The sequence below is a fragment of the Barbus barbus genome (assembly GCF_936440315.1).
Source record: "Barbus barbus genome assembly, chromosome: 36".
NCBI classification, from domain to species: Eukaryota; Metazoa; Chordata; class Actinopteri; order Cypriniformes; family Cyprinidae; genus Barbus; species Barbus barbus.
The window spans coordinates 2,908,544-2,922,670 of NC_136714.1; the positions used below are offsets into that span (position 1 = coordinate 2,908,544).

Sequence of the window (14,127 nt, forward strand, 5' to 3'; positions counted from 1 at the left end):
TATGCGAATTGTTCGGTTGTAATGCATACCTGTCACGCCCCTGGACTGCTTTTGTTGTGTTTTTCTTCCCCATGTGCTCCGTGACCTAGTTTCTGTCCCCTGTTGATTGTGTTAATTTGATTCCAGGTGTGTCTCGTTTTTCCCTGATTGTCTTGTGTTCATAAGGAGGGATGGGATCAGGAAAGGTCTGTGAGTCGAGACTCGAACACAGGACACTCGAAGCGTAATGGTGCTACATGTCGACACGCTGCCAATGAGGCTATCGGCACAGACGCAAATGCAAATTCATGTTAATTTTAAAATGGCGCATGTGATGAGGACAGCATGGCCATTGACACTACTGCCCATCAAGCACACAGCATGTTTTAATTTTCCATAAAATTAAGTTATTTCTATATCCATTCCATGACACCACATACTCACTATGCTGTACAGAATCAAGAAATTACTGGGAGCAAATAGTAGAGATGCACATAAGTGCTCATACACAGAAGTCTAACTCTGCTGAAAATGTACAGTGGTACCCTTATCTGACTGACATGTAGCCTAACCATCAGGGCGACCCTTGCAAGAGATTTCTGATAGGCTATGACAAATATATCTTGCAGTGTATATTCAACTTGTGCTTGAATCAGACACATTAATGTTGAAGACAATGAAGAGTAATTTCAGGAAGGTCAGGCTAAGAAAAAAGTTTAAAAAGGAAAAAAACAAAAAAAGAAAAGATTCATAAAACACTTGAAAAGATAATAAAAAAATTAACTGTGCTGGATCATAATGTAAAATGTTGAAAATTTGATTTTGCTTGCTAAGTGTGAGTCATAAGTGTGAGCTGTTCTCCTTGAAAGACATATGCAATTATAGTCCGATTGAGTGATTGATTGATTTTTTATTTATTTAATGGAACAGTTTATTGTACTTCAGATAAAATCTATATAAAAGGTCACACTCAAAGACGAAAACAGAAACACCTCAGTTTTATTCAGTGGCCCAAGCTTAGCAAAAATATGACATACTGTGTAGCTGCTGATAGTTTACATGGCCAAAAATTAAGATTAAATTCTGATACTTCATAATATAAATCAATGATCTCTTTATAGCAGTACAACAGACTACTTTTCATAAAATATATTTAAATTATTTTATTATTAAATCTCCATACTTTTCATTGTGGGGGCAATAAATAAATAAATAATGCAATTCAATACAATGATGGATGGGTGATGCACATTCCTCAAAAGCCGGATGCATCATATTAATTTCTCAAATTTTAACAGGATTTTTTTTTCAAAAAAATTAATGGATAATGAAAATGAGTGAATGTTTGGATAATCAAGTAACTATGCATGTTGTGTCAGTGTACATCATGAAACAGACTTGTGTACCACGACCTCAAGGTGAATGTTTTTGGAATTATTTTATAAGGCCTTATACTTGCTAAAAAGTGCAAGCTATCAATTAATTTTAGCTTTACAGAAAATTAATGTTTCTACATTAAAATTAAGAGTGATTAGATGACAGAAGGCGTGCAGAACAGGTTTTGATCATGTTGATAATTTAGAAGCCTTAGAAATCTGTTATTTTCTTTCTATCTTGCTATTTTTATACTAAGGCACACTCCGAAATTCACTATTTGAAGTTATCTCCTCAGTCTACTAAGACCATTTGTGGATTTCAAGATGCAAAAACAAACAAAATTAAAAAAAACTCCTAAAAAAAAATACATGAAAGTTTGTGATCAAACGAAAGCCAGATGCAACACAAATGGAAATGCGCTCAAAACAGCACTGCTGTATTAAACCTGTGATTTTCCCTCAGAGCAATTAAGAAGCAAATCAGTGGGGAGGATTAAAAAAATACACGTCTGACGTCCCAATCTTGACAGGCCTTCCTGAGCTCTGCTGCACATTTATAAAGTCCTGCAGAGCACCCTGGAGAAAATGCACCACAAATCGAGGACATTTTAATAATGTCCCTAAAAAACAAAGCTTGCCACTCAAAATGTATTAGAGTCCTTGAAAGGTCTTTAAACATATTCTGAGCCACTGACAGAGTAAGCAAGGTTATGTTGAAACATGCATCCCTTTCTGTCCTTTCTCCTCCTGTGTCCTGTGTGAACCCAAACATGCAACGTATGATATCCTTCCTCAAAATAAAAGCTCATGTTGCGGCTGAAATGAGACGCCGTTTGCTCCATGCAGTGGGATGGTGACACTGATTTCCTCCACTTGGCCTGCAGCCCTTCAGAAATACCCTCTGCTGGGCCAACGGGGAGTGTAATCAGATTCCCACAAAGCCAGCTGAGACCATCAGCCTCTTAACGTTTCTGATGTTGACAATGCTATTACTCAGTTTATCAACAAGTGCAGAAACGCAACAGTGAGATAGGGAAGACTATACTAGTTAATTAACACGAGTATCACAACATTGGAAACGTACTGAATACGCTACTTGTAATAGACAAAGACAAAACAAGTCTGCAGTGAGATGAAGCACAATATCTTTACATAGCATAATGTTAATTTTAGCGATGCAACTTATAAATTACCCTGCTGGAGGTGGCGAACATTGAAATTCTTGGTAAGTGATGCACGCTGAGAATTACTAAATGGACTGCTGCCCCTCAACTAGCCTTTCCCCACAACCCTGCAACACATTAATCTTGACACAGTCATGCCAGCCATTGACAGCATGTTATTTGTCGGCTTGGTCACATCTTTGAGTGCCACCCTATCCTTCGAAAGCCTGTGAATAATGCATGCGCAATGAGCCGGAGGGAGGGTGGCCAGAAGTTTCGAAGAGATCCATATGGAGCGCCAGGAGTGGCGCTCTCCCCTTCTTTGTCGGGTATTGATTTCATGTCACTTTGCACAGTTGCGTTGATACTGATTCCAAACAAAACAGACACCAAAAAGGTTTGAGCTATCCGCAATCGTTAACTGGAGATTGCACTACACAGGGGTGGGGAGGTGTGTTTGTGTGTGTGTGCGTGACGGAAAAGAGGTTCTGCAGTGCTTTGTTAGGGAGGCAAAACACAGGCAACTGATTCATATGTAAAAGACGGATTGTTGCAAATAATAGTTTAATCAAGCCCTGTGTAGGATATCAGAGACTGAATCAGAAAAAGTTAAGATTCGATCAGAACATCGAAACATGAGGAGCAGAAATTCCACAGAGAGGCCCCAAGGAAACAGGACGTCATAAATCAGATTCCTAGCTCCAACTAGTCTGAAGCAAGCGAACTAACCAACTCTTGCACAAAATAGCTTGCAACATTGAGACAAAAGAACACTTATTGATAATTCCAATTCAGGAAGGAGACCGTCAAATTTGGGGGCAAGTAATCAAGACTGATGGTCAAAGAGATGGCCATCACATGGGTTCCAAGCTGGAAGTCACAAGCTTCCCTAGACTGACTTTTCCCCCACATAGAAGACAGACCAAACCGAAATTCCCTTGTCTAAAGAACATGTCTTCTTTCTCCATAGAACTAAACAGAGACTTTCTTTTTCATATGCACCTAACATATAAGGACATTTCTATGCAGAACCCCATATTATGTTTGTAACCCAAACATTAGACTATCATGTTTTAATCAAATATTATCTATGTCTTTTTAATCATTATTGAATAGCTGAAGGATTCATATGCATGTTTGGTATGTATGAGTTTAATAAATCATGCTTTAAATGTTTCTTCCAATTAATTATTTGTCAAATGTATCATATTCTGGTTATAGAAATCACATTCAAAAGTATACTTTGCAAGAGCCTGTAAAGTTCGGACACGTGACTGATCAGATAACATGTTGATTTATTGATTTTGGTGGCGGAATAGAGCAACACCCCTAGCTAAGATAATTTCTAATTGGTTAAGACAAGCAATGGGATGTGTCCAGAAGCCGAGTTTAAAAACTCAGGACATCATCAAACCCTCTCTTTCTCAGTTCCCTCCTTTTGCCACCGCGTTTTGACACTGCCTTTTAGCGCTTTCTGAGCGTGCTCTGGCCTACATGCCAGCGGCTACTTAAAACCACGATGAGAAGAAAACCCACCTAGTCTCTTTACATCCCTTTATTCTTTTACTTTAATTTATTTTCTTTTCCGTTGCGTGTACTCAGATACGTTTTGCCGCCACGCCTCGTCTCTGAGTTCAACTCGAGTCTGTGACCACCTCAAAACTACCAGCCACAACTCCGCATCCTCAGCCAATACCCAACCACTGGCTTCCCAAGATGTCACTTCATGACTACTGAACTCTCAGCCAATCAGCAACTTCGGGGAACCCACTTTCCTGCAAGGACGATACAAAAGTAAATCCCTTAGCAACAAGCAAGTAACCTCCAGATTCTAACTGAATTGGGGCGTTTAATACAAATTTTAGCCTCATTGATAAACTCAATGCGAGGGTTAAATAAGTGATTGATGGTTGTTCAGGTCTATGCAATTGCACATATTGCTGTAAATTTGGGATTTCACATTTTCATTCTCTTAAACTCATCCTTTCCTCACTCTCTCTCTTTCTGCAATGTGGGAATGTGTTAGATTAGTTTGTCTTAGGTTTATATAAATAATTCTATTTATATTGAAAAGAAAAGTATCTTGTGTTTTGTGCTTAAGCCGCCGATATTGTTACTGTGCAATTAAATAGGGTTTTCACTATATTTTGGATTTTAATATCCAGTGCAGAATTGATGTAATATGGCTTGTTCAGTAAATCGCTGCCGCTTCAGTGATCAGCCGTGAAACAGTGAGTCTGTTCAAATTCCCTATAAAATCATAAATTATTCCCTTTGAGCTAAATTAAACTATTTGCTTTAAATTACATATTACGTTTTACGTTACACCTGCCTATTGGTGCACGTGCGTGCAGCGAGGGATGGCTGTGATGCGTAGAGTGACATTAGCTAATATAAGAGATTTGTCTGTGACAACTTTATCCATTAGCAAAGTCTCCGGCCTGTGCTGTCGCAAAGCCGATTTAGAGTCGTGTGATTGTATCGTTGGGCATCAGCGAGCCTGCAGGACTCGTGGAGCGACAGCTGTGCAGATTCGGAGAGATACTTATGAGGTATAAGCACTCTGCTGCTCTGAAGTCTAAAGGGATTATGCCTAAACTTGGTCATGGCTCTTGCGGGCTGACTACATTTTCGAGAATGCACGCAAAATATCCGCGTGGATTGCTTCTCACTGCAGCATGGCTACTTGAAGCTGGAATCATGCGACGAGGTCAACGTCAAAGAGCAACGCTTTTGCCATTCGTGTGATTGAGGCCGACTTGTTAGTATGCACTGAGGGATTTGAGCTAGTTTGATCTGCCATCCAGAATAGACTAATATAAGGACCTGGCAGTCAGTGTCAGTAGTCATTTAGACTTGCTTAACAACATATTTGTAGCTCAGTGAATCTCTTAAAGCTTTACAGGCAAGTATCTTTGAAGCTTGGGGGAGCAAGGACACAAGATGAAGAGCCCTGTGTTATTATGTTGTCTCCAACAGTGCCTCTGGTATGGCAGAGTGAGTTTGATGATGGAGACAGTGGGTTGCTGGAAGAGAGCTTGCACCATTCTTGATGCTTATTAATATGCGAAATTGCATGATCCAATTTTCAGAAACTCGCCTAAATAACGTTAAGCACATTTAATCTGTGCAAAGACATGTTGGACTTTGTCCAAATTTAACGCTAACATTCAACCTTGCTCCAGTGGCTCACCGTGCCTCATTTCTGGGATACTTTTCTGCATTTGGGGGAAAGAGGGTTTTATTTGTACATGCCTGGGAAGGCTGAAATTAAATTTACTTGGGAAGAGGCTAAGCAACAAAGGGCTATGGATCACAATAAAAGCTTATCAAAACCAAAGAACCTTCTCTGACTTTAAGGGAAATGGGTCAGCTGAATAAACAGCACTATTTAAGTCTCTCTCTCTCTCTCTCTCTCTCAGAAAATGTATTCAACAAACAACAAAGTAGATAGCGCCATGAAGCGTGCTGTAACAAGGCCCTGGTTTGTCCATTTAATAGTCTTATTTATTCTGTTTGTTTTTTTAAATCTATATCAATTATTTACAACCAAATAATGAGCCTGTTTCTGGGACAGACCTACAAGCAGACATCAAATTCTTGATGAAACAACTTGAAGTGTCCTAGAGAACTGTACTGCATAGATTTTATAGGTTCATACGTTTCTCTTGAAAAATGCTTATTGCACTATTCCTCATAGGTGCTGCAATTTGGTCTTTATATTGAAATTAATTTGATATCTATATTGAAATTACAGATGCATCATTGTATCAGCCACCACTTGGGTTACCAATTTCAAAGAAGGAAAATGAGAGACAATTTTGATTATTTATAGGAAAATAAGGGACAGTATAAGGGATGCTCAACATATTTGTAATGCATAGTGAATGTCATTTCCAAGTTTGCAGTTAAGTATATGTACAGCATAAAAGGTGTATAAAAGGTTCTCAGAAATATTCACATTTGTTTTGCTTAACCATTTTATGTGCATTTATTCTAAAAAAAGAATTAAATATTTACAAAAAAGTGTCAAATGTCACGTTACACACAAACCATCGGCCTGAGTAAACTGTACCACTATATAATAGTGACTGCAAGTGGTGTAGTAATTAAATATATGGCATAAAATTTGAAATTAAATTAATTTTTTTAACAATGGCACTTAAAGTTTTGAACAAGTTTTGAACATGGTTGCAATAACATTTTAGTTAAAAATTTGAAGCCTATAAATCAGGGTTCCTCAATTAGTTTTCACCGAGAGCCGAATTTTGCCAACAGTACCAAGCCAAGGGCCACTGACCTATATATATATATATATATATATATATATATATATATATATATATATATATATATGTACCGTGTGTCCTGACCAGATGTGACGCGATAAAAAGAAAAGTATCTTTTCCATGTAATTTTTGTTCTAACCACCTGTGACAGCAACACGTGACAATAAGCAACACAAAATTATATTTAAATTATTTATTAAAAATTTTTTTCTGCGATGTCGCGGCAGGAACAACATACAAAATATGACAGTAATAATCTCAGGTAATGATTATGTGCTTTGTTCAATGTTAAAAGTGTCTAATGTGAGTTTGAATATTATTTTGTGTAAGGTTTATAGCCATAGTGAAAGCAACAGTAGATATTTTATCTCAGATCTTGAAAATAGATTAAAGCAAACTTACGTTAAAACTGTGAACTCACTGCGAACCAACATCCATAACAAAGATGGTATCACTCACTCACTCACTCACTCACTCACTCACTCACTCAAAACTGTTCAGTTCATTCACATTTGAATAATCTATTTTCCGTGTCCAATTTTCTTTACTTCACACTTGTCATGATTTTGCTTTCACATAGTATCTACACTGGATGCAACAAAGCACTGCAAATCATTTGAACTTTGTGTCAGTACGTCATAAATAGAACTAGTCATCAGTTTACTGTCGGGGATTTGTCACGTAGCGCCGCATCCAGTGTCAGCATCACTGATTATAAAACATTCTATATTATTGCGTTGCGCTGCACCGCTCGCATTCGGTGTAAACACAATGTAAGTTAATGTTGCTTTCTGATGCAGCGTTTGAATTGTCATGCCACATTATTTGAAATGAGCACAGGCCAAACATTTTTCTCTCGGGGGCCGGATATGGCCTGGGGGCCGCCAATTGAGGAACCCTGCTATAAATGAATGAAAATGCATATTTCAGCTGATCCTAACTCCTCCCACTACAATTACTAAGAGATATAAGTTCATCCATACTCACACTTGCCATAGTCTGTTGCTTAAATCTTAAACAGATTTAGTCTGTCGCACAGACATGCGCTTACCCTCCTCCATCCCCAACTCCTCCTTTTGCAGACACATGATCATTTAACTGCTCGCCCAAGGAGATATATCATCTATCCATCTCATTGCTAAATTTGTCTAAATTTATCCAAAGTACTGTATAACTTTACTTGGAATATACAACTGTTGCATATAAAAATATTTGGCAATTGCTTAGGCTTCAGGGGGTGTTCAAACCTCAGTGAGGTTTGCCTGTGGATAGCTCCGAATCTGAACCCTTCACAGCGAATCCTGCCGCCAAATGTAAAGTTCAGGACCTCTAAAATAATCTTACTCATACAGAGTGGTCCTGACTGAACTTACTATAGTGAAAGACTTCTTCACTCAGGTAGATTGCACATTTTATTTTCTAGCTGGATGTTGTTCTTATGATCAATAATCACTTTGTTTGCATCCGCTAAAACTTATTTGCTAAAATTAAAACACAGACGGTGAAGGGAATTGCCGTTAGCAAGAGTCTCACGTGTTGTGAAGCGGGAACAACCAACCGACAGAAGATTCTGCAAGGTCGTAAATTCTTCCTCAAACGGCTACGTTCACAAATAAAACAATAACTGCCCAAAAATAATTATTAATTATCAATTGAGAATGTGTTATCTGTATGTTGTATGTGGTCATATGGCGAATGCATACGAATACGGGACAAACTGCGTTCCATATGGCTTTAATACGGAATGCTTCTTTGATGCCTTAAATACAGGACAATTTTGTCTTATACTGAGCAGTTGGCAACCCTAGCCACCACATTTACTGTGTTGTACAGTATATGGACTACAGTCAGCTTCTCCTTCTATAATTTTATAATTACCTACGCAAATAAATTAAATATTTAAAATGTTAAAATGCTTTTTCAAGCATAACAATGCTTTCAGTTCACCTGAATGTAAATGAGTTCCCTAGCTGCACCTCATGCCATTGATAATAAAACAAACAGACTATGAGAAACAACAAAGTTTCCCTTTGTAAAGACAAACTTGCACCTTTAAAACCTACGTCTGGGATAGTTTTGAGTAAGTCATTTGATTTTGCATTGTTTTGTTTCTGTTCATTCAAAAGCAAATGTAGCAATGATCTAACAATAAATAGTCAAAGTAGCAAAGTATTGGTATCAGCTGTTAAGTTTATGGCAAAATCTGCATCATCCCTGTGCATTCCTTGAAATATATTTGATTGAGGACTGTTTGGTATCTTATTTGGAAGAGACCATTACAAGGATTTTATTAGGAGAAAAATCTGAGAAGGAGATTTATTAGAGAATTAGTTGTCATGCATTGCTGTTTCCAGATCTGCAGGATTTTTACATCAAAAACTGACAATTTATAAATAAAAGGCCATTTTACAGCTTTATTTTTAGATGTACTACAATATAAAGCGGACTGTTTATTTATTGGGTTTAATTACCAATGCATAAACAGCAATACATATTTTTACAACACCTGCTGTTTCACACTGCAAACATCAGTGGCACATGAACAGCACTTAAATTAAGTAAATAAATACAATACAAAAATAAAAATAATTGACAATTTCTAAAGTGGACATGGTGTTAAATGCTGATTCTGTAAGCATTATCTCCAAAGGGTGGGGGGGCTTGTTATAGATGTTCCAGGAGACTGGTGCTGTGATGTCACACTGAATCAAATTTAGTACATTTCTATCTGCTGACGTAACGGAAAATGAATGTCTGCTTCCAAAGCAAGGGCATCACATTTAGTGACCCCTACTGAATATCGTGTGTCGGGGGGGCGTACTAAAATTTATGGCTGCTATCCTTCCTCTTTCATCTTAGATGCATGTGTTTCTCTTTTGCTTATGTTACTGCCAGATGGAATTGGTAGATTCCAATCAATGTTCTTCTTTGACTAATTACTCTGACAAAGATGGTGAGAATCCAGATGAATAGATGCTGGCTGAGCATGCCTGGCAACACACACACAGATGCTGTATCAAGGAACATGCCAAATATATCTTCCTAAGCAGCTAGAAATCTGCAGTGTAATGGTTCTCTATTAAACACTTACCAAGAGACGATCTGGTACGATGGCTTTGGATTTAGGCCACTGTTAAGGCCTATAATGCTCAATGCAGTATTATATTTGTTATTTGTTTGAGGGGGGAAAAAAAGTTCCAAATGGCTGAAAAATATCATACTGTTTGCACCTATTCTGACACCACCCACATGGCTGGGTACCCACATGCTAATAACAATAACATGCTTATAATATGTTAATGTGCTGTGCGCTATCCGCTTAATAAGATAACAAAACCACAACAAACAATGACATCTGTGACAAAAGAGCATCTGAACACAGTAATGTGGATATGTTTGCAATTCGGAACTCTTCAAATCACGTTTATTTATAGCACTTTTTGCTTTGAAACAGCTTGCGTATTATACAGGAAAAACAGGGTCACAAAGTTATTTTATAATTGCAAAATTATAATTTCAACTTAAATTGCAACTATAAAGTAGCTCTCCAGCGTGTTCCTATTTTTTACTGGTGTATCACAATAGCAAACACAGCACTAAAGAAAGGGCGTTGAAGTAAAGAAAGAGGGTGATGACGTATCACAAAGTATCTTAAGCCATATGTGAAGTGGTCTACATATTTGTCAGGAATAAACAAACCAGTCTTTACTACAACTATGTAATTAAAAGCTACCAATCAACAGATGCCAAAGTATTGAATAACATTACTTACTAAAGGAAATTTCATAGGCCAACGTATTCGAACATTTGACTCTACATCCATTATTTAAACATGCTTTAGAGTACCAGATATAATATGTCTTAGATACAAAAAAAAGTTACAATTATACCACCATTACATTACTATAAAACAGATGCTCATTGCAACCGCTTCATTAACATAACAATCATTATGACCCGAACAGATGCATAATTTTATGGCAAGTTACAACAGCCAGAACTGCAACCAGTGACATAAATAAATAAATTATGAAGTAAAAGTGAAAAACAATAAATGAAATAATCGACTAATTACACCCAATTATCTAGCTCTCTAATATGAGAAAATAAAATAAAAAAATAACTTAAATATTGATATAGTAACCTAATATTTAAAGCAGGGTAGGTAATTTGGTTCAAAAACATTTTTTGTTATGCAGGTTGAAAGTAGCTTCACATCCCCATAGCAATCACCTAAGTTAAGTGGTCTGAATGTATTTATATGTATTATATCATCTGTGCAAGGTATAAGACATACAGTGTTTGTCCAATCATATCCCTCGGTCCGAGGGCTACGATAGACTGGCCTACCTTCCTGCCAATGTATGTATTTGCATGTATTGCTGACCGAGCAAGAATGGAAGCCAATATTATTGTAATATTATAAAACTAAGTCTGCACGCTTTGACAGTACAACAGTACCTATTGTAGGATGGTCCATGTTTTAAACTCTTCTGGCACTTATGAATCTGTATTTCATTCCTTATAATGGTTGGAATAATTTATGTATGTATATAAAGGTGTTTGTGTTTGTATTAATTTATGTATGTAAGTAAAGGCGTTTGTGTTTGGTAATAAATAAAATAAACATTTAATATTATGCACTTTGTATTGTAATATTTTTAAGCAGTGAATGAGACATGTGGTAGTCTGACAGTGTTGCATTCAACCAGTCCCATCTCTTATAGTGTCGCTGGTTGGCCTCTGGTCTGCCTATGCGCATTCATGTGTTTTGGAGGAGGGATTTGCAGGGAGGGTGGGATCTTATGCTTTCAAAGCTAGCTTGCTATTGCTAGCCTCTGAAAAATCATGTACCCTACCTTAATGCTAGAAAGCCAATGCAGTTGTGATTTTTTATTTTTTTATCATTAAAATCCCTTTTCACAATCATCTTGACTAAGGGGGATGGACAGCCTGGTTGAGGGAGTGACGCCCAATCACACCCTTCCATGGCTCTGGCCCTTTGTCTCAACCCAACAGGCTGAACAAATACCTAATTTGGCCAACTCTAAATAAACGTAGCTTTTCCCAGATTTTGTTCAAAATGACATCACACCAGTTCATTCTTTGATTTTGCTTGGGGCCTTTATGAATAAAAGCTTGAGACACACTTGGAATGGTTCAAGAAAGACGTATGTCATGACAGAGATCCCATTTTATTATTTAATGCTGTATTTAGTTTTTTTTTTTTTTTTAGAAGACCACTAGCTCTGGCACTTTATTGCAAACTCATAATCTCCCTTTCCCCAAAATCTCTGTCTGTATGTACACCTCTGACATGTACGAGTGGGCTAATGAGCAGTGAAAACCAACAGGCATCACTGCAAAGCAATCTAGGCTAAACTCGTCTCGGAATCTCTCAGGTTCTTGCAGCGTGAGTTTCTTTCCAGGTTTATTGAGTCACACTTGTAACAAAGCCCGCTCCACCACCGAAAATCCAATTCATGGCAGTTTGTGCGAGCGATTTACAGCCAGCTATGGTTGGCTCCAATGACATTTTGCAGATCGTAAAACCCTGCACAGTAATACAACCTTATTAATGATTGTATTAGCTGCAATGCATCCCTAGAGCCTGCAACATGGGGAAAAGAGAAAAGATAGAGAGTTTGACTGGATGGGGAGTGTTGATGAGTCATCCTACCCAGTTTGCAAGCTGGGGTCGAAAAGTATGAGGAAGATCCACACGCAGGGGATGCAAGCTGCGAGCTTGCGGAGAACGCCAGCCATATCACTCTGAGTTCTGAATGCCTGCAAAAAGAAGAGGGAAAGGAGCCTGAGAACAAGCAAATTAGCAAAGTGGTGAACTTCATAAGAATACAAGCTCTGTCACTTTTGCCGGTTCTGAAAGTCAAATATGAAATATTACAAAATATGAAATGCTACTCAGCTGCCTGCCACTGATGTCGACATTTGATCTGTCGATTTGAAACGTCAAAATAAATGTGCCAATTATACCCTCTGCTTCTCTTCTTATTTGTAGATGTATACATTCCACCTGTGCATCATGTGGGATGGGCCACTACTCCATTATATTGTAACATAACCCACGCGATGTGATTGGGTTTATTAATAGCCTGACTTGGCTCTACCTCCGCTTTTAGTAATGTGAACTGCTGATGTTTATGACAAAGAATTTGTCGAATTTCATTAATGTGTAGATAACTGTATGCATTAGTCCTTTTATAATTTCTAAGCTCCTTGCCATCTACACCCTCAAACAAAACAAGATAAATGAATATGTCAACAGATGTGAATGCTGGCCATGGTTTCATATTATCAATCCAGGAGGTGGCGCTGCTCAACTTCGTAGGATGAGGAACAGCCAAAGTTACGTTGTTTACAGTCTTTGTTAAATAGTCTTGATCGTGCTGCCAACACAAACTAATGTTGCCATTGCTTGTTGACATTTTAAAAGTACAACCCAAATTCCGGAAATGTTGGGACGTTTTTTAAATTTGAATAAAATGAAAACTAAAAGACTTTCAAATCACATGAGCCAATATTTTATTCACAATAGAACATAGAGAACATAACAAATGTTTAAATGAAAAAAATTTACACTTGTCCGTTAAATGAGCTCATTTCAAATTTGATGCCTGCTACAGGTCTCAAAAAAGTTGGCACCGGGGCAACAAAGGGCTGAAAAACAAGAAATTTTGAAAAGATTCAGCTGCGAGAACATCTAGCAACAAATTAAGTTGATTGACATCAGGTCTGTAACATGATTAGCTATAAAAGGGATGTCTTAGGGGCAGAGTCTCTCAGAAGTAAAGATGGGCAGAGGCTCTCTAATCTGTGAAAGAGTGTGAAAGAAGATTGTGGAATACTTGAGGAATGTTCCTCAATGTCAAATTGCAAAGGCTTTGCAAATCTCATCATCTACAGTGCATAACATCATGAAAATATTCAGATAAACTGGAGAAATCTCTGTGCGTAAGGGACAAGGCTGAAGACCTATGTTGGATGCCTGGGGTCTTCGGGCCCTCAGACGACACTGCATCACTCATCAGCATGATTCTGTCATTAACATTACTAAATGGGCCTAGGAATACTTCCAGAAACCACTGTCGGTAAACACAATTGCCAGCAGATGCCAACTATCATGCAAAAAGTAAGCCATATGTTAACATGGTCCAGAAGCACCGTTGTGACCTGAGGGCCAAGTCTCATTTAAAATGGACTGTTTCAAAAGTGTTCTATGGTCAGATGAGTCCAAATTTGACATTCTTGTTGGAAATCACAGACACCATGTCCTCTGAGCTAAAGAGGAGGGAGACCTTC

The 14,127-nt window shown here is 37.8% G+C and overlaps 1 protein-coding gene across 1 annotated transcript in view; it reads right to left on the bottom strand.

Annotated features, from left to right (window-relative positions):
- LOC306855685 (gamma-aminobutyric acid receptor subunit alpha-3-like) overlaps nucleotides 1-14,127 on the bottom strand; it is a gene marked incomplete at its 3' end in the record, with an annotated part of 177,485 nt that overhangs the window by 119,225 nt on the left and 44,133 nt on the right. The window contains exon 2 of the mRNA XM_079394490.1: nucleotides 12,488-12,594. Within this exon, the coding sequence (XP_079250616.1) occupies nucleotides 12,488-12,573 (86 nt within the window). The 5' untranslated portion in view covers nucleotides 12,574-12,594. The remainder of the gene's footprint in view (nucleotides 1-12,487; nucleotides 12,595-14,127) is intronic.